At 42.8% G+C, this 26,375-nt stretch overlaps 1 protein-coding gene across 2 annotated transcripts in view; it reads right to left on the bottom strand.

The window, feature by feature from the left end:
- STAM2 (signal transducing adaptor molecule 2) overlaps nucleotides 1-26,073 on the bottom strand; it is a 36,111-nt gene extending 10,038 nt beyond the window's left edge. The window contains exons 1-10 of one of the 2 annotated variants that reach the window (XM_015429031.1): nucleotides 25,865-26,073; nucleotides 17,313-17,397; nucleotides 16,276-16,351; nucleotides 15,962-16,057; nucleotides 15,227-15,373; nucleotides 9,691-9,760; nucleotides 6,759-6,948; nucleotides 4,549-4,643; nucleotides 2,699-2,787; nucleotides 2,487-2,574 (exon numbers count right to left, since the gene is read on the bottom strand). In XM_015429031.1, the coding sequence (XP_015284517.1) occupies nucleotides 2,487-2,574; nucleotides 2,699-2,787; nucleotides 4,549-4,643; nucleotides 6,759-6,948; nucleotides 9,691-9,760; nucleotides 15,227-15,373; nucleotides 15,962-16,057; nucleotides 16,276-16,351; nucleotides 17,313-17,397; nucleotides 25,865-25,904 (976 nt within the window). In that variant the 5' untranslated portion in view covers nucleotides 25,905-26,073. The remainder of the gene's footprint in view (nucleotides 1-2,486; nucleotides 2,575-2,698; nucleotides 2,788-4,548; nucleotides 4,644-6,758; nucleotides 6,949-9,690; nucleotides 9,761-15,226; nucleotides 15,374-15,961; nucleotides 16,058-16,275; nucleotides 16,352-17,312; nucleotides 17,398-25,864) is intronic. The other variant, XM_015429032.1, reaches the window with a different exon arrangement.
- Between the last annotated feature and the right edge of the window lie 302 nt (nucleotides 26,074-26,375).

Genomic DNA, 26,375 nt, shown 5'->3' with positions numbered 1-26,375 from the left:
GTTAATGGGTCTCTCTAGAAGGGACCACCATTCAGCCTGTGCTGAAAGCGCTGCACTGGTTGCCAATAGCGTACCGAATTCGCTTCAAAGTGCTGGTTCTTACCTATAAAGCCCTACATGGTCTGGGTCCAGCCTACCTGAGGGACCGCCTTTCCCCGTATGTTCCCCCAAGAGCACTACGGTCTGGGGCCCAAAATTTACTAACTGTACCGGGCCCCAGAGACACGAAACTGGCCGCTACAAGGGCTAGGGCTTTTTCGGTGGAGGCCCCTACCTGGTGGAATAAGCTCCCGGAGGAGATCCGGGCCCTGCGGGACCTGATGCAGTTCCGCAGGGCCTGCAAGATGGAACTCTTCCACCAGGCTTTTGAGTAGGGGCCACCGCCCTCCCCCCGCCCCCCTTGTTATATTGTCATCATCGGGGGCAAAAGAGGCCCTAGGAAGAAAACACCTTGAAGAAAACATCTTGAATATTTGAATGCTGAAACCACTGAACGATTATGGGGAACCCTGGACTTGGCCTGTCATCTTGTGGGGTTGTTGGAAATGAAGATCAACGAGCACTTTAAGTTTAAATCTATACTGGGTTTTAAATTGTATAATTATTTTTAACTATATGAATTATGTTTTACTGTTTGCAAGACATCTTGCCTTGTTAGCCGCCCTGAGCCCTACGGGGGAGGGCGGGGTATAAATCTGATAAATAAATAAATAAATAAACAAACAAACAATCTCTAACCCTACCCTAACTTCTCCCGTTTCTCATAATCCCATTAGTGCCTTAATAAACTCAGTTTAAATCGGGCTTATAAACAGGAATTCTTTACCTCTGGATTCTTTGGAGAATAGCATATTTGTCTAAATATAAATTAATGAGGGTAAGGGATTAGTTGGAGGTAGCAATAAAGTTATCTTATTAGGAAGTGTCAGATAAGATGGAAAAGCATTACCAGTCCCCCTTTTAATATTTTCATTTAAGGATATTGCACAAACAATACCGAATAAAGGTAGGGGAAAGCAAAAAACTGAATTTGTGTTGTTGTTAGATGTCAGTTGCAAAAGGATAGATTAAACAATATATTTCTCCAATCTGCGGAATAAAGAGGAAGAAGTTAAGAGGAAATAGGAAGATGACCTAGGAGGAACTATTATATGGAAATAATGTAAATGAAACTGAGATAATGTGCCTTGAAATGTAAGAAAAAATATGTCTATTACTTATCTATATGTAAACTTAACTTTACACCATTCAGTGATGGTGGATGAATTCACTTAACCAGTAGCTTTTTATGCTGGCTCCAATATTCAATTAAATGCAGCTTTTTATTATTATTTTTAATTAATCAAAGAAAGTAATATATATCGAATGACAGAACCATGGAAGTTTGCATTCCTGTGCTGGGGCGGGGGATTGGATTTATACCCCACCTTTCACTGTCTGAAGGAGTCTCAGAGTGGCTTACAATCCTTTTCCCTTCCCCTCCCCACAGCAGACACCTTGTGAGGTAGGTTGGGCTGAGAGAGCTCTCTCAGGAACTGCCCTTAAGAGAACTTATAACTGACCCAAGGTCACACCAGCAGTTTTTATACCCCCCTTTTCTCTACATTAAGAAGTCTCAAAGTGGCTTACAATTGCATTCCCTTCCCCGACCCACAACTGTCATCTTGTGAGGTAGGTGGGGCTGAGAGACTTCTGAGAAAACTGTGACTGGCCCAAAGTCACCCAGCAGGCTTCATGCAGAGGAGTGGGGGAATCAAACCCAGTTTTCCAGATCTGAGTCCACCACTCGTAACCACTACACCATGCTGGCTTTCATGAATGTCATGAATGGCACAGACAGTGAGGCTATGTGGGGCACATAAGTAAGATGAAGAAAGCCTACATGTCTGGCTACAATACAAAATTAGACTGGCACTCCTGCCCACTCCCCAGCTCAGATGAGTGAAGGCAAAACTACCCTGGAGTACAAGAGGATTTGTATATGTACACACTCAATTATGGCACTGCTTTGTGCAGCCAATTTGTGGCATGCACACCAAAAACAATGAGCATCTTGGTTCTAACAAGATTCCATATCCACAGGATGCCAGTTTATAAAGAACACCATCACTGTTACGGGTGAATGCATTATTCACCCTTAATGTGTTTCTATGTGGAAACCATTTCTGTGTAGGTAAACCACACGCATCACCATATGAGATCATCATATACTTTTTTGGCATACATGCAAATCAGAAATCAGATGTGCTGTCTCAGCCATGTGGCAAAATACATATGTACATTCACTGTGCGAGACACTGTATATGAGTTGCACCTACTTTCAAAAGATTAAAATACTTCTGACATTCAGTATTAAGGGAAAGTATCTAAAAATTACTAATCTTGCACTCCTTCAGACAGCAAGTTTCTTCACTATAATGAGAACAATTCATTTTTCAGCAGCTTCCAATGTGACTGTTAGTATATTAAGCATAAGCCAATACTACCTTCTAAATCCAGAAGATCAGGAGAATCAGGCTTAGGATCTGTTGGATCTATACTCTGAAGTAACTGCAATGCCTTATCCATTGTGCCCTGAAAGATGAAGAAAAGCATTCACAAAAATGGCAGTGACGTCCAAGTTCACAGAAGTCAATTTTTCATCTTGCAACAAGTGGATAAATTATTTTCAGGAAAGTGGTATTCAAAATCATCATACCTCATCTATACAAACTGGTTCAGGCTCAGCTTTTGTAACTTCCTCTGTAGTGCTTTCAGGAGAAGAGGGTTTATCCACTGCTGCTGCTGCTAAAAGAATAGGAGAACATGAGTGTCTTTTTGCACTAGCTTCTCCAGATCACCTGGAAAATATTTTTTCTATTCACCTTCAAAAACATTCATACCATGCAGCATGCTAAGGTCCCCTAAGCACAGAAACCTGGGATCTAATCAAGGGGCCAAGTGAAAGGCAAATCTTATGGCAGCTGGTCCAACCCCACCTGCAGCTCTTTCAGCCCTGCCTACTCTAGGGAAGAGCCTGGACTGTGCTATCAACTAGAGATGGGCATAAACTAGCTGACAAAATAAAGTTGGTCACAAATTTTGACTGATTTGTGGTTCGCAAAGCAACATTCGCAAACTGAAGAACTGCAACAAACCTCCATGAATTTTGATGCAGTTCATGGCAGTTCATGAAGAGCAGAATCTGGTCTTCACAAGAAACAGCTGAGAGGTGGGGAGGTCTGCTCAGCTGTTTGGAAACCCCTGCTTTCTGCTCTCCATGATAAGCCACAGGGAGCAGAAAACAGGTTTAAACTTTAAATAGCTCACAAACCGATACAAACCGGCGTATCAGTTTGTGGTTCGATTAGTGGTTCAGCCACGAACCACACCCTGAACTGTAAAAATGAGGTTTGTACCCATCCCTACCATCAAGTCTTGGAGTCTGCCAAATGCACACCTGCACCTCTCTACAGTCATACCTCTGTGATGAATTTAACTACATGCCAATCTTGGCTGAAAAGCAGGCTATAAATAATGTAACAGCACATGGAAAGCAAGTCTTAAAACGTTACTGTTCTGATCTGAAAACATCCTTTAACAAACACAGTGGTTGCCCTAAGTTCAGATCTCATATGGCAAGTTAGAAGTTATTCCTTTGCTTCATGCTGAAGAATCTGACTAGCGATACTTGAATGTTTTGGTATGGCAATGCCATAGTTTATTTACAAAATGTATATCCTACCTTGCCCTCACAAAGAGCCACCAAAGCAGCTAACAGCTTAAAGCACATGATAAAATCGCATTTAAAAACCATTCACCCTCCCCCAAAACATACATCATTAAAGTAAATTAAAAACAGAGTTAAAATATCTACAAAGACATAAAAACAGCAATTAAAACATTGGTCAGGAAAGAGGAATCATTGATGGAATGCCAAATGGGAAAAAAAGTCTTTCCCCACTGGTGGAAGATGGCAACAGAAGGGGACAGACAAATCTCCTTGGGGAGAGAGTTCCACAGCTTTGGCAGTATGACCGAGAAGGCGTTCTCTCAGGCTGCTGCCCACCTACTCTCAGAAGGCAGGGGCACCCAAAACAGAACTTTCAAAGATGACTGTAGTAGTCTGGTGGGTTCATAAGGGAGTAGGCAGCCCTTCAGGTCCCAAGCCTTGAATTGTAACCTGGGAGCTGGTGTAGATAGGTGATATGGTCCGTATGACTCACTTGATCAGTCTGAAGCACAGCACTGAAGAACCACTGTATCAGCCAATCTTTACCTGCACTTTTAGATCTAAGTGAACCCCTGCATGGCTCAGCCACTACTTAAAAGTAATACAGCACCAACAGAATGAGCCGTTACTGTCCACAAAACGTTAAGATCCCTTACACAGAGTAACCGTGATTGAGCAATTAGAGAACAATTAGGCATTGTGAATCAGAGGATCCAGATCCTGTTTCCAGGTCCTTAGTGACTTTGAACACATTGTTCAATTTCATACTGCTTTCCTCTGTAACACTAATACTTTATCATTTAAATATTTATGAACTGAGTTTAGTTCATACTTACCTGACTCAAGTTCATCATTTAAGTTAGAGGTCACAAAATTAGATGGGAACAATCCTACTCCTCTTTGATTTTCTCCTTTCCACCAGTTGGCATCACTAAGTGGAAAAAAGATTTACAACACTGAATTGCAATACTGTACTGCTCCCTCCCTTCAAAACAATTAAGATACAGGCCTGGGCTTTTCTTTATTTACAAGAAGCTACTAACTAGAATGCACTTTTATCCACCAAGGAAAAGCCAGAGACAACCTTAACCATTTGTTATGCAAGGCAACCAAAGTACTGCAGGAACAAACTGTCAAATCTCCCAGGATCTTCTAGCAGTAAAAAATGGAAGAGCAACAGCCCCATAAAACTACTTAAAAACAAAAGTACAGAATCGGTATTTGACACAAGTCACTCTGTTCCTTCTTCTTTTCAGCTAGGAGAGAGACAGGGGAATCTACACAGAGTCTAAGACCACTGCTTTCGATAGTTTAGATTGGATTAACTCTGGATAAGATTTAATAACACCTTAAATACCGCAGATGTTTTCCAAACTACCAAAGGTTGACTGAACTATGAAACTGACTCAACTAAGCCATTTCAGATGCATTCTTTCATACACACAAACACCAAGTACCCACAAGGAATTGCAGTAAGAACAATTTAGAAAACTACCCTGGATTCTATAATTTCGCAGAGGCTTGAGCAAGCTAACTTTTACCTCCCACCCCTATTTATTTTTCCCCCTCAACAGACTTTCAACATTCTGTACTCCTGAAATATATTCAGTCCTCACTGGGCTTTTCATGTTCCCTGTTTGTCTGGTTAACTTACCATGCTTTATTTTTCCTGCATAGTGACGGAATACCCAGACTATGCAGAGAACCCAATCATGTCTGTGGTGGCCTGGTTTTGTTCACAGCTTTCACGACTGGCATGAGAGCAAGCCACTTTACTATTAAATACAGTGATGCAATTATTACTTAAAGTAACTACAATGAATTCTCTGTGTGCTTTATCTTCCAATGCCTACTTTTTCAATTTGATTTTTGAATCTTCATCCAGCCAATATGTTGAAGAACAGTAGAAGTATCTGCAGGTTACTGTCTCTATTGATTTAATGGTAATCAATGATGCAGAACTAATTACAACATAGATAAAAGATAAAACTTGGATCCTAACTTCATCACCTTCCACCAGAGGAAAAAGAGAAGGCTATTTTTGCTGATACCCACTTTGTCCTCCAAGCTGCTCCCAGGGGACCAGGAGCCCTTGGGGAAAATTGTGGTGGTGGGGGGTACAGCAAGGTATACAGGAGGAGTTCTTGCAAAGTTAGCATCTGGCAAGTATTAAATAGGACCCAAGCCACTCTATCCTCTGCTTTCACCCTGACAATCCTCTCTTGGGTAGCGTTTGCAATTCTAAGACAATCTCACAAGCAACAACAAAAAAGTACACTCTGCATCCAAACTGTCACAGCAGCCCCAGATCTTCTTTTAGTACATGATATTGACCGGCCAACAAGTTTGGACCCACTTAGACAAAAGGGTGTTTCAAGATCTTCGAAGATGTCACTCAAATTCACATTCTCAATTTCATACCAGCCTGCACCTAATATTTTTAAAGTACATTGTCTTGTTTCTGGTGATATCAATGAACGAGGGTTCCTGGGTTCTCAGGTTCAGAAGCTGGGTAAGCTGTACGGTCAGTTTGTATTCTAGTTGCAAACATTTTTATTTGAATGTTCCACTAACTTCAGTGGAACTAGCTCCAAAGTCAGTCATAATTCAGATCAGACCCTAGTGCTTTAGGTGGTTCTATGTTTGCAGTAGTGCAAGTAAAAGCCACTCTCATGCTTGGAAGGTGAGAATGCTGGCAAGCTCCTACAGGATCCTCTACTTAAGGCTCAAACATTGATTTAAAGATACCTTGCCCCAAAAGCGCTTATTAGGGGCTACATGCACAAATGAGAAGCACTATGTCAAGAATGTAAGCTATCCTGTATTGCAAGAGGACATCAAGAAGACCTTTAAGAATGTGATCCAAACATAATTTACAGAAGTCAAAACATGCTTTAGAAATCATCAGCCGAACAGGAGCTCATAGCATAACATGCATTCAGTACTAAGACAGATATTCAAACAGTGAGTGCAGACAGCAAGAAAAACTTGAGTTCAACAGCTACTTCCCTTCCCCCATACAAACTGTGATTGAAATAGAATATACCTGTCATCCAAAACAATAATAATGTCGCCACTCTTAAAGGTGAGTTCATTGTCCTCGACAGCTTCAAAGTCGTACAAAGCTCGCACCTTCCTTGAGGTTTTCTGACTGTTCTGCTGAACTTCTACAGATGGGTATAAAGATTTTGTTTCCAATTGCTGCTGTTTTTGTTCTTGCAAAGACAATTCAATTGCTATGATTAGAAAAGAAACACACACAAACCTCTTTGTACTGATCCAAATGAGAGATGAAAACAGAGAGTGAGTATAAATGGGCCATTTTCTCAGTGGAGGGTGGTAAGCAGTGGGGTACCGCAGGGATCAGTACTTGGTCCACTGCTTTTTAACTTGTTCATTAATGATTTGGAGTTGGGAGTAAACAGTGAAGTGGCTAAACTTGTGGATGATACGAAGTTGTTCAGGGTGATGAAAACCAATGAGGATTGTGAGGCACTCCAAAGGGATCTGTCAAGGATGGGCAAGTGGGTGTCAACATGGCAAATGGGGTTCAGTGTGGTCACGTGCAAGGTGATGCACATTGGAGCCAAAAATCTTAACTAGAAATACATGTTGATGGGGTCCGGACTGGCAGAGACTGATCAAGAGAGAGATCTTGGAGTTGTAGTAGATAACTCACTGAAAATGTCGAGACAGTGTGTGACTGCAATAAAGAAGGCCAATGCTATGCTGGGGATGATTAGCAATGGTATTGAAAACAGATCAGCCAATATCATAATGCCCCTATATACATCAATGGTACGACCTCATTTGGAATACTGTGTGCAGTTCTGGTCACCACACCTTAAAAAGGATATTATAGCTTTGGAAAAAGTGCAGAAAAGGGCAACTCGAATGATAAAAGGGTTGGAACACTTTCCCTATGAGGAAAGGTTAAAGCGCTTAGGGCTCTTTAGCTTGGAGAAACGATGACTGAGGGGTGACATGATCGAGGTTTATAAGATTATGCATGGGATAGAGCAGGTAGAGAAAGAGGTACTTTTCTCCCTTTCTCACAATACAAGAACTCGTGGGCACTCCATGAAATTGCTGAGCGGTCGGGTTAGAACGGATAAAAGGAAGTACTTCTTCACCCAAAGAGTGATTAACACATGGAATTCACTGCCACAGGAAGTGGTGGTGGCTACAAGCATGGACAGCTTCAAAAGGGAATTAGATAAGCATATGGAGCAGAGGTCCATCAGTGGCTATTAGCCACAAGGTATAGATTGGGACTCTGGGGCAAGTGATGCTCTGTCTTCTTGGTGCTTGGGGGGGTCAACAGTGGGAGGGCTTCTAATGTCCTGGCCCCACTGGTGGACCTCCGGATGGCACCTGGTATTTCTGGCCACTGTGTGACACAGAGTGTTGGACTGGATGGGCCTTTGGCCTGATCCAACATTGAGGTGTCTCTTATGTTCTTATGAAATGTGCTGATTACACCTTTTATACTGTTAGGTCATGTTTCTTCAAGTTGTTGAGCTTGGGGTGGTCTAATAAACTTATTCTAGTATTCTGGGGCCACATATGCTCAAGATCCTTGGCTGCTCTTGCACGTGAAGATCAGGATACTACCCTGTTTCCCCGAAAATAAGACCTACCCCCAAAATAAGCCCTAGCAGGATTTCTATGCATTTGTGGTATAAGCCCTAGTGTGTCTTCTTGAGAAAAAATAAATATAAGACAGTGTCTTAGTTTCGGGGAAACACGGCACTACTAATCCAACACTGGCATTAGAAAAGTAACAGAACAGGATCTCTGCTTCCTTTCTGTCCCAAATGCCATACGGCTGAGTGGTCATGAGGCACTCCTCCCCACAAATCTAATGTAAGGGCTTTTCCACATGCTTGACTCACCCCTGATTTTCTTGGGAAGTGATCCACAAGGACTGGAATAGATCTGGCATGGCCCTCCTGCCCTCCTTGTACGCTTTCACAGTTGTGGAATCAGTTTATTTTCTTACACATGTGCCTTCAGTAATGACAATTTTCAATGGAGGGTGCTGTCATCATTGGTGGCATCACAGCACCCTCCTCATTTATTTTTTTTAAAAAGGCACTAAAATATCGCTGGATTGCTGGAGCTTTGTAATGACAGGCTTAGGAGGTTCTCAGAATTCCCAGGTTTCATTAAAAAAAAAAACCAAAAAGTTTGTCTCTAACCCCTTCCCTTGCAGATATATAAGGGAAAAGGCATATCTCAACAAGGGAAAGGGGCTAGACAGGGGACTTGCCCTACAAGCTGAGAAAACTGGTCTGGTGTGCTGCTGTGTGGCACACATACCGGAGGAGGGGGGGCCTACACCTGATATATAAGAAGATTTTGCAGAGGACTACTTCGGCTTAATATTTGAAGACTATAATTTATAGATTCAAATCTTCTGTATGCCTGTATATAACCAACTGTGGCTGACATCCATTACATTCAAGGAAACAATGTGCAAGTGCTGTTAACTTGCTAAATTAGCTGCTTCCCTCTGCCCAAAGGACCACCATTCAGCATGGAGAACGTTCACAATTAGCTGACAATTAGCAATGGATGTCTAAGGCCTCAAATATGAAACTGCCGACAGGCAACCCATGTCAGATCTTGACTCCCCTCAGAAATGCAATGCAAAATGTTAAAAACTTTTAGAAATGGCAATAAGAGATGACAAATATGCTGAGCCCTCAACAAAGGGGGAAAGTAGTTTTTAAAGTGGGCATGTTCAAAGGCCTGCATCCCTTAGTAGAGGTCCAGCTTCCCCACAGCCTCCACAACCTTAAAAAATGAACATATTGCTCCCATCCTTGGATTCCCAACCCTAGTCCTTTCAAGTACATAGGTTCAGCTTTCGGTAAGAGGAAAACATTATGCACTTGAAGCAGCAAATTACAATTTCAAGATGAACAATATAACAAATGAAGTGTTTCTAAACCTCTTAATTACTAATGCTTTACCTTTAGCTATATCTTCATCCTCTTTGTTCTTGTTCGATGAGACACCATTCTTGGCAGCAGTTGAGATACCCTGTAAAATTTAACGGCAATATCAACATGCTTCGTATGTGGAATAAAATTCTATATTTGCTTCTACTCTAAAAACAGCAGCAATACTAATTTAGTGTCTCAGGTAAGCCTTTTTGCCCCCAAAACTTTAACAGGAAGAGAGAGAGAGAGAGGAATTTCAAGAGAAGGTTTTTAAGGATGAAATGCTATGACTCAAATTTTTTAGACAGTAATTCCTAACCCACCCACCCCTTGGTAGCAATTCTTAGTCAATTCTGTCACAAGGTAATGTTGCTTATGGAGACTCCTACACAAAATGCCAACTCAGGTCCCGAGAGACTGACCAGAGACGTTACCTGACATAACAAAGGAAGGCTATAAGTGGCATTGTCAAGGTTTGAGCTGGAAGCCACTGTGACACTCCTCCCAGTCTCAATTGTGACTGGGTTGGAACCAGACTACATTTTCCACTCCCACTGCACATTTTCCACATTCTCCCCCAATGTTCCCTCTAAGCTGTGGGGTCCTGTGAGCAAAAATTCTACTTTGTGAGCTACTGGCAATTAAAGTTGTGGAGTGAGTGATTTGGCTACTGCATAAATTAGTTTGCTCTGGAGCCCTCCTTTCTGAGCCGAGACAAAAATGTGTGAGCCGGAGGCTAAAAAACTGTGAGCTGGCTCACACTAACTCAGCTTAGAGGGAACACTGCTCTCCCCTCCCACTGCAGCTCACTGGTCCCCACAAAATGCTGCTCCTGGGGAACAGGGGAGTATATAGCAGGAAGGGGGGGGAATTGGCAGAAACTGCCCATTTGGTTTGGAAACTGGGTTCAAGTTATATTCACAATGCTTCATGTTCGTGCATTTCTTGATAATTGTTTCCTAACATCCGCTAAGGTTCTCCTTGTGTTTCTTGAGTTGCCACTGAGATGCAATCAGGTACAGTCCAGCACCATTACAAACCCATGAAAACGAGAATAAAGTCATCTTATATTACTAAGCCTTTACATAATGCACTTCAAGTTAATGGCTTCATATACGTTACCCTAGAAATTTACAACAGTCCTGTAAGGCAGAATAGTTTGTATAAAATGCTGTCGTGTCACAGCTGACAGACTCCACAGTGTTTTCAGAGCAAGAGATGTACAGAGGTGGTTTGCCATTGCCTGCCTCTATGTAGCAACCATGGGCTTCCTTGGTGTTCTGCCATCTAAACACTACCCAGGGCTGACTCTGCTTAGCTTCCAAAATCTTATGAGATCAGGCTAGCCTGGGCCAGGGCAGGGCAAGTAGATTACTAGTACCAAGAAAGTAGTACTTCAAGATTAACTGAGGTGCTGGCCAGATTGGTTTTTTATTTTTTTCCATTCCAAATGCTAAGATTTGATAGGTGCCTATGGATATATGGCTTCCAAATTCTTTGCTTTCATGAAATGCAATTTCACATCCTTCCTAAATTTTTCTCTCAGGGCACCTATGCAGGCTTGGCTAGAACCAAACCCAGTCTTCTGTTTCTAATGCGGTGCTCCTATTTGTCCAAGGCAATTTTTTAAAACTCAGATTAAATCTTTTCTCATACACGTACACGCACAAACATACACACACTAAAACCTTTCGGCTGTCTTATCTGGTATCTTCTCAAACTAGGGGAGCCACAGCTTTCATGTTGTGAAAAGACCTCATTTTTTTAAAAAAATACATAATTCTTTCATCTGCAACCAAATTTAAATTTAAATGTCTTCCAAAATGAATTTTAAAGTGCATTCTAACTGTTGCTCTTTTAATGAATGATTTCCAAGTATTCCATTCAATGTCACGGCTTCTTGCATGTGGAGTTTTCCAAAGCTACCCATAAAACAAGTAGTAAGGAAAAGACGCTGAAGATAGGGGTAGCTTAAAGTACACATGAACACATGAAGCTGCCTTATACTGACTCAGACTCTTGGTCCTTCAAAGTCAGTGTTGTCTACTCAGACTGGCAGCGGCTCTCCAGGGTCTCAGGCAGAGGTCTTTCACATCACCTACTGCCAAATCTTTTAACCGGAGAAGCTAAGGATTGAACCTGGGACCTTCTGCATGCCAAGTAGATGCTCTATCACTGAGCCACAGCCCCTCCCAGGTTGGCTGGGGGGTGGGAGGGAGAGAAGGAAGCAGGAATACAGGAGAAACTATGGTCCTTTCCACACATGGATCTCATCCCTGGCTTTATCAGAGTTCAACTCACGGCACAAGACCTTGCATTTATCCCTGTTTATAACAGCATCCATTTATCCTGGGACAAGTGTGGGGTGAAACCGGGGTGACCTCAATGTAATGTGGAAACAAAAAATACCCCAAGATAATTACAGGAGTGAACTCGAGTGTAGTGTAGAATGTAAGTTCGGGGACAGGATTGAACCAGGAATTAAGGTCTAGTGCAGAATCACCCTATTTTTATTTTCTTAATTCCTACCCTGCCTTTCTCCCCAAGGGGGACCCAAAGTTGCTTCTCCTCTGCTCCACTTTATCCTCACAAGAACCCCGTGAGATACATTAGGCTGAGCGTGTGGCTGGCCCAAGATCACTCAGAGAGGGGATTCAAACCTGGGCATGCCAGAGCCTGGACTGACACTAACTACACCACCACATGGCAGAGTGCGGGAAAGATTAAATAACATGGGGGGGGGGGGAGATACAGAGGAAAATGAGATGGCTTTGCAAATGCCCCATCTGTTTATTCTATGCCCAAGAACTGTCATTCCAGACCATGGAGAATCAGAGAACAGTACTAAGCAGGTCTACTCAGACAGAAGTTCCCTTTTATTCATGGAGCTTACTCCCAGGGATAAGGATTTCAGCCCCATTATATTTGTTTTTCTTGATCTATTCTTTATTTTAGTTGTACCTTAGCAGTACTTCAGTAAAGTTCATTCAAGTCAACTAGTATTTGTGGCTCCCATTACATACACACACACACACACCAAGGACCTGCCCTCCTTTTAAGAGATTAAATCACCCGGTTAACCACCTGCCATGCATTATTGCTTCATTCTGGTGTGTCAATCACCCCATCACTGCACAAGGCTTATGCAAAAAAGCTACAACTCCAGAAGGAGTTCATACCAACAAACTAATCCTGGGATCAACTTGCTAAAATAATTCCAATCCATTACGGTAAGTTCACCTAGTGAACTCATTTGTGGAAATGATTGCAGCATGCATCCCTAATGTGAAGGTATTTTAAACAGGAGAAAACCTCAGACAATCAACATCCATTTGAATGTGGAAAATGTGGTGAGATAACCTAGTGAATGGTGTCATTACAACAGCTATAATTATCATTCATAAATCAAGATGGCTTTGCAGTTAGTAAAAACAAAGTATCCAGCAATGCACAAGTAGAAATATAAAGGGGACTTAGTACACTTATGGCCTTTTTTGCCTCAAGTTATAGCTGACTTATGGCGATCCCACGGAGTTTTCAAATCATGCCATGACTCTGAACTTCTTAGGTGGTCTCCCATCCAAATACTAACCAGGGCCAACCATGCTTAGCTTCTGAGATCTAACAAGACCGGGCTAGCCTGGGCAATCCAGGTCAGGGCTTTACTGCCTTATTACTTGTGAAACAGTTTTAGTGCAAGGGGAAATTTTGCACTCAATCAAATCCAAACAGCAGGGAAAAAACACATCTGCCAAACTTTATAAAAATTCATTTCACAGTCTAATGATTTTTTTCCTGTCATTTTAACACACAACAGTTCAGTTCTAACTCACTCAGTAAACCTCAGTAAGAAATATGGCAAACTACCCCAACATGGCTTTTAAAAAGACCATACAAAAATCTATCATGTATACAGGGACAACAATCATACAAGTGGTCTAGGAGCAATTCTCAAGCAAACAATTTTAGAGCGTTCAGGGATGGGTTGAACTTTCACGAAAATGACTTAGGCCAAATTCACATGAATAAGCAGCACTAGAGTAGCCATTTTAAAAGCAACTGTGCAGCGGCTGCTCAGCACGTCAAAGAGAATAATTCAGAGATAGGCAGCACCAACAAGTAGAACAAACCAGGGAGCATCCTCAACAGGTGCCAGGAACCAATTTGAGTTCTTAATCCTTCTACACAAAGCTAGTAAGCAACATTAGATAAACTAATCTTGAGCTTGGAGAAGGATTTCCATCCAAAATGTTGGGCTAGTTCATTTCTTCATAATATACTGCTGAGCTTTTTTCATGTCTCGTTTGCACCATAATATAAAGAATTTGTCACAAGGAAGTGGGTTTTCGCCATGTTACAACCACCACTTCCCCGCCGCGACAACTTCACTCATTTGAGCAAAGGCTCATGAAGATGCAACCTTGCAAATGGATAAGATCAGCAATTGCATGTACACACGCATTCCTTCTGTGTCTTCCACCTTGTGGAACGGAATACCCAAGGAAGTCAGGAAGGCTCCCATACTTCTAGCAGAATGCACAAAACAAAAACATTCAGGGGGGCATTTTTTATAAAGGAGTAGTCAGAGGTCGATTCGGGGGGGAACGCAGGGGATCGCAGTTCCCCCAGGTGAGGTGCGGGGGGCGGGGCACACTACGAAGCCCCGCCCCCTGCTTCCGGCCGCCCCACTTCCGGCCCTCATTCAGCCAGGAGGAGGCAGGAGAAGAGGGAGGGTAAGTTGCTTCCTCCCCACCTCTCCCCACCCCTGCCTGCCTGGGGCCAGGGAGGGCCTTGGCGGGGCTTCCTCGCACTCCCGCCGGCCTTGCAGGTCCACCGCCGGGCCCCTGATGTCAGGGGGTGTGGCATATGCTAATGAGTTATGCTAATGAGTTCCCCTAACTCTTTTTCTACGAAACAACCCCTGGGAGTAGTCCATTGCAATGTTTATTGTTATCATCTTGTTTTTATTGCATTGCCTTCTTCCTTTGTAACCTGCTTTCTGCCTTGTTTACAGCATAACAAACCTTAGATAGTTGGTAGTTAACAACATTTTCTACTTCTGTAATCTCAGTCTTTGCACTGTTCACTCAATGTTGAAGGCTGTCTGTTTTTTATATTTTGTAATCTTGCCTTGAGTCTCAGTGAGAAAGTCAGCTACAAAGTAAATAAACGAACACTCCCATCCATCCACCCTATATATGTAATAATGTTGCGACAGCATGGCTCAAGAGAGCAGATCTGTGGATCATGTGGCAAAAGACTCACTGTGAGGATTGTTCTCTGTATTCTTGGGCCTCTTGTGCCTGCTTCGTTTGTGTTTATCAGAGCCTTCAGTTTGGCGGTACTAAAATTCCCTGTGTAGGTGGGGCTGATAATGATCCCTATGATAGTATCTTATTCTGTATCGTACGTCTAAAAACCTTCTCACAATACGAAAATTAAACATTTAGATGAAATGATCCTTAAGGCAAACATGCTCAGGTATGTAGCTCTGACTTTTAAAAATGTTGCTGATAAAGAAGAACATGTTAACACAAGTGAAACAAATCTAAACCAAATCTCTTACCTGTGACATAGTTGTAGGAAACGTAACCCCTTCTTCCTTAAGGGATTTAACAGTTGCTGATATCAGACTAAACTGTGGATCTTTCTGAAATTCATCTGACCATTCTACTAACAAAGCTTTTAATTTTTCACATACTTTAGGATGAGCCTATGAAACAAGAACCCAAAGGAAAACACTGTTGTGCATAAAGAAATAAATATATATGTAGTTACAGTATGTTGTCAAAAAAGAAACACATATTTCAAAAAGGATGTTATTTGTACAGTTGAACCTAAATCTAGAGATAAATATGGATACTGATAACGTATTTATGACAGGCTCACAAAAGAATTGCTCTCGTTGTTATTCAAGTACAAGATAAGCTTCCAGAGACGCTAATGCTCCTGCCATTCTACTACTGTGAAAGAGAATAAATACTCTTTCCTTGCACTCACTGGCACTACATTTAACACCTCTCTTTCATATGCTGCAAACTTCAGTCTCCTTAAGAATTGTCATGAATGTAGTAGAAGTGCAAATTATTTCACTGTTCTGTATAGCTTTACCTCATCCATAACACCTCAAAAGTTTAATCTACCTCTCTAACCCCTATCCATTCAGCTTGCTAAATCCTTTCCTGCCACCTAACCACCTAAGGTAATGCCAGAAGTATTAGACAGATGTAAAGACACTCTTGCAATTTTCATCAATGTTTTCATTGGCTTTCACTCCATGCCATGCATACTAGAACCTTACCTTGTTTATTATGACACGCACTTCACTGGTAAAGTCACGTGAGCAGATTTCTAAGTGGAAAATCTTTCCACAGTTTGAAACACAAGCTCCTAACAGCTAAAAAGCGAAATTGGGGAGGAAAAAAATAAATCAATACAAACGGCCATACAAAATATACAACGTTAAGGTGTTCACTGGTAATAATATAAAGATTTACTATGTCATTCCATGCACAGGTACAAATATGATTCAAAAGCAAAATTTGTTGGTGTTACATTTTGAAAAAAGTTTACACTGCTCTATTTATATAACAAAGTATCGTTTGTTATACTTACAGTCAGTGCCTGTAGTGCAACATGGGGTATCTTGTGATTTACTCTCTTCAAAATGGCTTTAAGGCAGTCTTTTGCTCTAGAAAAACAAAATCAGGGAAGAATGTCTTACTTAGCTATGAAATAAGCAATGTGCTATGCAAAACAACTTGATGGAAACACCACTACAGCACTGTGCATTCTAATTTGGCTCACTAGGCCCTCACTCAGCTGCATATTACTTTCCATACTGGAAGAAATCACTGTCAAATATTCAAGCTCAAATATAGGGTTAGAGCCTGTGAGAATTCTACTAAGGTTTGAGAGGGTAGGTGATTTCATCCAATTCCCCCTCCATACTGCAATCACCTATGTCACACTGCATTTTATTTACAAGCCCCTCCCCAAATTTTCACAGAGGGTTTTCAGGAGTCATCAGAGAGATGGAAATATCCGCCTCCATTAAGGGAAAACTTGTAGTATCCAAGCCGGAGCTTTCCCCTGGAAGCTTACAGTGCCACCCTAAGCAGAATTATATCATCCTAAATCCACTGACTTCAGCATACTTAAAAGAATGCAATTCTGCTTAGGATGGCACTATTTGTCTAAGTAACAGACAAATACATGCAGTCAAATAAGTGGTTATTAAATAAAACTGCAAATTCATAATAGAACTATTAACTAGATAGTTCTGGAGCTTGTTTCCTGTTATGAGAAAGGAATATTTACATAAACATGCTAATTTTTTATTTATAGTCTGACTGCATGCATTTTCTCTATGTCAAGAATTTACTACATTTTCCCTAACACAAAGAAGAAACAACATATCAGTGTGGACATTTTTCTGTACTGAAACTTTCTCAAAAACAGATCAGTTGTGGTTTTTTTACAAGATTATTTAACACAGCCATATCATTGTGCATGCCTAAAGCCTGGAATGAGTAAAGCTGACCCTCAGGTTTGGGCTCAAGACACTCAGACTAATTAGCAGGTGAAGGAGTTTAACAGGGACATAAAACCACATTCAGAGAGGTTGGCAAGCCAGAGAGAAAGCACCTTACCCGTTAGGAGTGCTACCAACTTTGTCGCATATATCCATAATAAGACCCCAGTCTTCAGCAGTGTTGTACTCATTTGTGGCCTTTTCTACAAAATAAAAATAGGATTTTGAGAGTCAACACCTTTAAGACACAAGTACTCTTTGTTCAGAGCTACTCAAACAAGCGCATTTTTATTCTGAATATACTGCTACCAAAGCCATGACCTCTACACAGGTTGAGATTTTCCCTGGAAGCAGAGGCCCTAGATCAGACTGACATTAATTACAGTGCAAAACAAATAAAAACAGCAACTATTATCATCTCAAGCTGTAACAGAATTTCTGAAACAGTAAGTCTTTCATAGCTGTTTTACCCAAATTCAAACACAGCCATATTCGGCACATTGTCTGTTAGACTGCGCGGGAGCCTCATCATGTTTCTTTTCCATCCAAACCACAGCTTAAACTGCATTTCAAATAGCAACTGGCAGCATTACTATTTAATGTTAAATTATCCATATTCTTAATGGAAATAAGACTATTGCAGTTTTCCTAAATCTCTGTGTTTTTGAAACAAGACACTTCCACCTTTAAGATAACAACTATACAAATATTTGTAAGCTTAAGAACTCTAGGGAGGCTCCATAAGATAAATTTGGTGGTTCAACTGCTATGTTCAAATGCAGCTACAACTAATTTATCTGTGAAATTTTAAAAGGTCAAACTAGAAGACAAGTCAGATGAGTTGAGGAAAGGGTCTCTTTAAAAAAAAAAAGTGCAAAGTTATCTTTCTTAGACAGTAAATTGCAGCCATGCTGGCATCACAATACAGGGAAATTAATACTTCCCTTCCACTGCCCTTTCCTTATTTGAATCCATTCTTTGGATCTTGTTTGCACCCAAGGTGTCTGCATGTACCCTTTGTTAGGCAAGGAGAAGTTCTTAGGGAATGACTGAGATGAACAAAAGCAGAGTGGGTAGGAAAGGGTTACCTACGGACCCCTTATCCTCATATCCTATTTATTTTGTTATAGATCACAGGATATCTGTTAACAAATCTACAGCTTTCACAGCTAACTTGATCCTTAGAGCACTTCATTGCATTTCTCCTAGTACTTTTATAAGCAGACTCCTATACGGAGTAGGAACAAGAGTTACAGAGCAAAGCTTAAACAAGTACTAACAATGGCCCAGAAAACTTTATTCAGAGCAGAAAGCTGTAAGCCAAGATGATTTCCCTGAAGCGTCTCTAGAAGGACATATTATTCACACTCTTCTGCTATTTCCGCTCAAGACTTGTATGAGGGGGCCTTTCATCTGGTTGGTGAGAGACTTTGATCTGAATAACTTCATATGGAAGAAATACAGCACCGCCAAGAGCGTGAAGTGATTTGGAAATATCTATTGCACAACCGTAGACCAGGCAGAACGAGACTGAAGCGCCCCAACCCCAGACACCCATGCAATAACATGTCACCTTTCCAGACAATAAATGTATTGTACTTCTGAAAGTGCAGGAAATGTTTCAACAGGAAGAAAAGCACCTTCAAAAACTGGTTATGTTTATGAAATATTCTAGTTTGCATAAATCGCTGTACGTGCATTGGTGCCAGTTTCAAAAGCTTCTATTTGTATATTCTTAGCTAGAGAATGGCCTCAGGGGCCCTCCCCTTTGCCATAGGAGGAGGCATGCTTCCAGGTTGTTCTGATGCTGCACGTAACGTAGAATGCGAGGAATCTCAGTATAATAGCACAGGAAAAGATTCTAAGAGAAAATTACCTTAAATCTTATCTTTACTATTTTCATGGGGTGCGTTCAGACGCACCGTTTGATCTGGTGTCGTCACGCTTCAGCAACGGATTTTTATATGCACGATCACACAGTCAACACCTGCCTCCCATCCCCAGCCGTTGGTTTCCAGCTCAAAACCGCTTTAACCCGGAGTATTTTGTTACCAGGTCCCAAAGTGGTATTTTCTCAGCTCTCCCATTTAAAGCCGCATTTTCCCCCTGTGGGATCGCTCCTCCAGTGTCAAGCCACTTCTGGCTTAAACCCCCTCCCCACTCGAAAGCTGCCCAAGGCTTCCGCTTTATGCCCATTTTTAATGCGTTGGTGGTGTGCGCATAGGTGGATAGGCGGAGCTCTGCTACTGTGTTTAGAAAACCGACATTTAAATGGTCACTTGTTTTAGAGTTTAGATGAGTTCGGGATCTCACGGAGGCCATTTTCGGGTCAAACCATTAAAGGGAAGTCTTTTGTTGGAGGGGTTGGATTGATTTGCCCTGGTGGTTCTGCGCATGCGCCATGATAGTTCCCCCCCATTCTACGAAGGGGCGCCTATGCGCCTGCGCAAACTGAGAAAAAAAATTAAAAACTTTTAAAGGGAAGTCTTTTGTTGGAGGGGTTGGATTGATTTGCCCTGGTGGTTCTGCGCATGCGCCATGATAGTTCCCCCCCATTCTACAGAGGGTCGCCTATACGCATGTGCAAACTGAGGGGAAAAAAATTAAACCCTGCCGATGCACGGTCCCGCACGTCAGTGGTGTAGACGCCGGGGAGCAATATGACTGCACGGTGAGGCAGGATAAGGGAGGTAAATGTGATTGCGATTATCCAGATCAATTATAATCCAGTTAGAACTGGAGCAGTTTAACCCACTCTCAGCACGCCGTCTGACCGCACCCATAGAGTGTTTTTTTTATCATAAGCAAGCAATAAACTTACACTAAACAGAGAGTTATTTGGTGGGTGCTTTTTATAATGTTGACTAGTTCCAGAAAGCAAAGTTCACCTGCATCAGTCTTCTTATCTCTCAACCGTATCCTAGAAAGCTAAGTTAATGGACCTCTCACCGAAGACTGCACCATCATCAGTGTAGTAAGGCTTCCTCATTGTATAAAAGTATCTGAATTAGAAGAGACATTTCAAAGCTCTGAGGAAGGGAACTTTGACTCTTGAAAACTTATACACAAAAAACCTTGTTGGCCTCTAAGGCACTACTGGATTCAAGGCTACCAGAATATCTATGCCACTTTAAATTCTAAAAACCCTTTTGATTCAACAAGAATTAATATAACTGAAAATCAAAAGCACTCCCCCTGCAGGTACTACAGAAACTGTTGCCATCTACAGGGTAGAAGCAGCTGTTTACAAGTTTAAAAGCCACAGTTTCTGTTTACAAGATGGCATAGCAGAGTTTTCAGATGAACCTGTACTTTTGGAGAACACAGTCCCAGTCCTAAATATATTTTAGTGCGTACACAATACAAAATTACCCACACAAATAAGCGTACCTCTGACCTGAGTTTTTCTTACCTTTAGCTAGTACAAAGGCAACTGTCTGTCCTGTTATATCACCCATATTACACCTATTCTTGGGAGAGCTACATCAGTTGCCAGTTTGCTTCCAGGTTCCCTATAAGGTGATGTTTACCACCTTTAAATTTGTACACATTCTGGCCCCTGCAAATCTTAAGGAGGGTGCCCTCTTCTGTGAGATCACAGCCAGAGACATTGTTTAGGGTGACTCACCTATGGGATAGTGTATCTGTTTGGCAAGGACCTGAAATCTGACTTCTACTCTATAGCATGGAAACTGTGGGACACTTGTTACCAATGCTCCCTCTAAGCTGTAGAGTCCTGTGAGCAAAAATCCTACTTTGTGAGCTGCTGGCATTAAAGCTGTGAGCAAGTGACTTGGCTGCTGCATAGATTAGTCTGCTCTGGAGCCGTCCTTCCTGAGCTAAGGCAAAAATGTATGAGCCGGAGGCTAAAAAACGGTGAGCTAGCTCACACTAACTCAGCTTAGAGGGAACACTGCTTGTTACTCTGGAAATTGTTTCACTGGATACCTGTAGGCAGCTTCTTAAGACTCTTTTGTCAGATCTATCTTTGGCAATAAGGTTGCCAGCATAAAAAGGCTTCTTTATTATGTTCTGTAACGCCATATAATATGGTTGTTACATTTTAGTGCACTATTACTTGTAATTTTAGCCATTTTATTGGACACAGTATAGTGAAAATGTTGCATATTTATATTTTTAAAATGTATAACTCTAATCTGTAAAAACAAAGGTCAGTGCAAACATTTTGACAATCCTAAGAACACAAACTGCTTGTAAAATGTGAATCTGTCCTCAGATGTCAAAATATCCGCCAGTGCAAGCAACTGACTTCAGCTGATATCACTATGAACAAGGACAGATGACAGAATTATACATGTCTTGTCATGTATAATAAACTGCATGTGCAACATCCTCTTCAGTTACATTTAACTTTTTCTCATGGTATTTGGAGCATTTTTCAGGTCACTTATAATACCCATGTAAGCATTTATTTGATTCTTAAATAAAAAGGTAGAAGATAAAAAGATGCACACACAAAAAAAAGTTTACTGGACACCATTATTGTGTAATTCAACAGTGTCCTAGCAGTGGTAAAAAAAAAAAAAACAATCTAGTCCAACAAGCTTAACATAAACAGATCAAACCTTTCGCTGAAGGCACACAGTCTGTGGCTCACAGAGAGCCACATTTGCAATTACCACCAACCAAAAGAGCCACCTGGCCACCTTTAGTCTTGCACCCAACAAAGCACACACAATGATATTGAAAATACAAGTGGAGACCGAACAAGAAACTTGCGGGAGCAACTATCCTATGTCCCTCACCTTTTCTTCCTCCCTTCTCCCCCTCCTTCTCACATTCTTTCTCCCTCCTGCCACACCTTTCCTTACTCTTACTCTCCTCTGTGCCTGTCACTTCCTCTCTCTTTCTGCCCCTATCCCATCACACTCCCACCCACCCACCTGCTTCCTCCCTCCCACAGCAGCAATGGTGGCAGCAGCTCTCCGGGAATCCCAACAGATCTGCCAGCTACAGAGATCAGTTCCCCTTAGGGTTGCCAGTTTCAGGTTGGGAAATTCCTGGAGATTTGGGGATGGAGCCTTGGGAGGGTGAGGTTTGGGGAGCAAAGTGACCTCAGCAGATATGCCATATCCACCCTCCAAAGTAGCCATTTTCTCCAAGGAAACTGATCTCTGTCATCTGGAGAGCAGTTGTAAATCTGGGTAATCTCCAGCCCTCACCTGGAGGTGGGCAACATTAGTTACCCTGGGGAAAATGGCAGCTTTGGAGTGGAGTCTATGGCATAAATAAATTCTACTTGTCTGAAGTCCCTCCCCTCCTCAAACCCCACCTTCAAATGTCCAGGCATTTCCCAACTTGGCAACACTCCTTCTCACTAAACAGCCAACCTACCTTTACCTACCCCTCTGTCTTCAGCTTTCTATCTCCTTTCCCTTTCTAGCCTCTACTGAGGAAAACTGGTCTTTCTCCACAGTGCAGACCAAAACAGCTTACAGCTTACATTATTCTCTCCATAACAGCCCAGTGCAGTAGGTTAGGCTGAAAGTATATGACTACTCCAAAACACCCAATGAGCTTGCACAGAAAGATGGGGATTTGAACCTGGGTCTCGCAGACTGAAGCTCTAACTGCTACACCACACTGGCTTTCACAGGGTGGCTGCTGTTGAACAGTAGCAAGTGGCCAGGACCAGTTGAGTTATGCAAGTCAGGTGGCATCAAGACACCCAGAGGCTGCTGTGAGGCCTAGGGTTGCCAACCTCCAGGTGGGGCCTGGAGACCTCCCAGAATTTCAATTGAACTTCAAACAACAGAGATTTGAAGTTCTCTAGAGAAAATGGCTGGTTTGAATGGTGAACTCTATGGTATTATATTCAGCTGAGGCCTCTCCCATCTCCAAATCCTGCCCTCCTCAGATTTCACAACAAAATCTCCAGAAACCTTCCAACCTGGAGCCGGCAACCCTGGTTCCTAGTCAGGCCTGGTCCCAAAGAATCCTCCCTCAAAGGCAAAATAGGCCTGGAAAGGGCCCTGCCTCCTCCTTTTACTGACAGAATCCAGCCTGGAATACTGTGGTTGCCTAACAACAGCCACTGACGGAATCTGTGGCTTAAAGGTACAGGTGCTTCTTTTATCATTTTTGGATTTTTAAAAAAAGTTCCCATTGTTGTTGTTTTCAGATTTCACATTTTTCTGAAAACCTGGGCCCCTTTTTCAGATTTGTAGAAACATCTGTCTTGCCCGTTCTTTGTTGTTGTTCAGTCACACAGTCGAGTCCGACTCTTCGCGACCCCATGGACCACATCACGCCAGGCCACATTCACAGCTCCACTAACTAGATTTACATATCTAAAGATTGGCCAACTTCACTATTAGAATACAACTCTTACATTTAAGCATATAATTATAACCTTTTAAACTTACAGAGTGTTTCTGAACATGTAGGATTGTCTCTCCCCATCATGGTTAAACATTTGCCAGCTCTTGTGTATCTAGCATAAGGGGAGGGGCTTTCACGTCTGACTTATGATGACACAAAACATTGTGCAAAGCTTTCAAGTGCTCCAGAACTTGTCATTTCAAGTTATCCAGAACTTGTTTAGTCACTCATCCTTCAGTCATTCTAGCAGTGGCTCTTTCAAGGTGGGAACCATCTGCCAACCATAAGCCCCCCCTCAGGTAACGGCCTTACCCAGTTTCTTGCAACATAAGGTGCATACAGCATACATCATTGGAGAACGGTGCTCATAAGAGAAACAGATGCATATCAAAAAGCCATGTGTGGCTCCTGAACCACTGCATATCACTGGTTTAGGGTATTTACTGTTATTCCACAATACTAGACCATCTACTCTGAACCAGTAATTTCAGTGTAGCTGTCTGCTTTCACAATTCTGTAATGCTGACGACCACAGTTGCCTTACAGGCAAACTAAGCTTTATACTGAAGACCAATGATCCAACCTGTTGACATTCTGACCCTATAAAGCAGCCACAAGAGGAAAAGTTTGGTAAAGCCTTTGTCCCTGCGCTGTTTTCCCAGATGAAACTGCCCTGAAATTATACCTTGGTGTGAGCTGAGGCAAGATCTCCTGCCCCTTATCCTGTGTCCTGTCTCCAGTCTGATCACCCGGATGATCTTTAGGGTACAGATCCCACATCACAGTTACCCAGAATAAGATAGATTTCGGCTCTTACAGAGATTTATTGGTACTGTATGGCAGGACAGAAACCAGCATAACAAGCTTCCACATCTTCTTGTCTCTAGCACCAGTACTGCTGGAATTTGCATGACAAAATATAGAGCAAAGAGACAAAGAAAACCAATGTTTCAGTGGGAAGACAATTTTGTTCCAATATGTCTTCCCGCTGCACCCCTGTTTTTTCTTCATCTTTTTGCTCCAATTTGGTGCTACCCTTCATTCTCGTCTTGATGGCAGAATAGGAACAATTACTAGGTTAGGATTCAGGGTAAAAACCCATTTTATCCTTAATTTTGTTCTTTGGCAAATCAATTCACAACTCACTCCTCTGCCCCGGAAATAAAAAACAAAAATCACAGATTAAATAGCTCACAATCAATGGAGCATTTAAAGAAAATACAGGCTATAAACAATCCTGTTTTCTTTGTATGCCTAAAAACAGATCAAACACCTTTCAGAAAAACAACATATTTCCCACTCCACTTTGAGTAGTAGAGTCAACACTCCAAAACAGAGTCATTTCTCCCCAGCAGCTCGTCAAAACAAATATTATCTGATACACAAATGAATAGCTTGGTCCTATATGTAACCCTTCCTGAGCAGTTCCTGTATCAAACCAGGAGTGAGGAGACCAAAGTTCTCTTCAACTGCAAAGCTTCCTGGGTGACCTTGGGCCAGCCCCTCTTTCTCAGTCTCAGCTACCACAAAGTGTTGTAGTTAGATTCAATTGAGACAAAAAGAAAACCTTCAAGGAAAAGAACAATAAAAATGTAGTATCTCGGTATTGATCTATACTGAACTGCAGGCTTTAGCGCAAGGAAACACACCCGACAGCTTCAGCCACACAATAAAATCTATCTAGCACATTTTTATCCCACCCTCCCTCCAGGGAGCTCAGAGCAGGACAGGTGGTTTAATCCATTTGATTATAAGCTACGAGCGTGTGACGGCCCCCAAGGTCTCCCAGCAAGTTTCATAGCAATACAGGGAACAGAACTTGGATCTCTTTACGAGCTCTGAGCCGTTCTTCTCTTATCCTCACAATGACCCCGAGAGGTAGGCTAACCGGAAACGAGTGACTGGCCCAAGGTCACCTAGTCAGCCTTCTAGCAGAGTCGGGATTTGGACGACGAGTCTTCCAGTCCTGGATCCCCATTCTGACCAAGCCCGAAGAGGCATCACCATCCTGACTCAGGGCCCTTTGGGAGGGGGGGGTAGGCGCAACCCGCCCCTCCTTCGCCCCTTTCTGTGGGCCCGACCCACCCGGAAGTTCTCCGCACTGCCATGAGATGGAGCTACACCGCCTGCCTCTTCCTGGTAGCCGACAGAACTTGCCGGGGGGGTGGCTCGGCCCTTTCCCTCGGGTCAGAGACCCCGCCCTGCCCCGCGCCAAGGAGGACGGCCTCGGTCCTTCCTTCGAGCTTCAAGGCAAAGGGCCCCTTCCTTCGAGCTCAGCGAGCTGCCGCTTCCAGGGGCAAACTCCACCAACGAAGCCGCCCGACTCACCCACGTCCTGCTCGAAGGGGTTGGCGGCGAAGAGCGGCATGGCGACGGGAATGGAGGCGGCGGCGGCAGCAGCAGCAACAACCCTCCGCGGCTTCGTCCCGGGCTTGCTCCGCTCCCGCGGCTGTCGCTGTCCCGGGCGAGGAGACGACTCAGTACGCAGCAAAACCTTGGCTCGGCCCCGCCCCTCCCTCTCTGGGTCTCTCTCGCTTTTCCGCTTCACTTCCTTTTCCGTCTGCCAACGTCACCGGGCAAGGACCCTTCTCCGTCCTTTCAGTCGGCCTGACGGAAGCCGAGGCCCAGTTACCTAGTCGAATTCCTCCCAAGAACGAACACCGGCCTTTCTAACTAGTCGCCGCGTGTCCAGGCGGTGTCGTCTGCGGGCATCAAACTACCACAGAGTTATCTGGCAATATGGAAAGTCACCTTCGTCGGAGGTCCCGGAGGGGTGGGGTGGAGGCGGACGTAGAGTTCAGAGACGATAGGGGAGTATAGAGTCACGCACTCTCGCCAG

This window comes from Gekko japonicus, unplaced genomic scaffold, assembly GCF_001447785.1.
Source record: "Gekko japonicus isolate JY-2015 unplaced genomic scaffold, Gekko_japonicus_V1.1 scaffold1508, whole genome shotgun sequence".
NCBI classification, from domain to species: domain Eukaryota; kingdom Metazoa; phylum Chordata; class Lepidosauria; order Squamata; family Gekkonidae; genus Gekko; species Gekko japonicus.
This window is presented reverse-complemented; position numbering and strand designations above follow the sequence as displayed.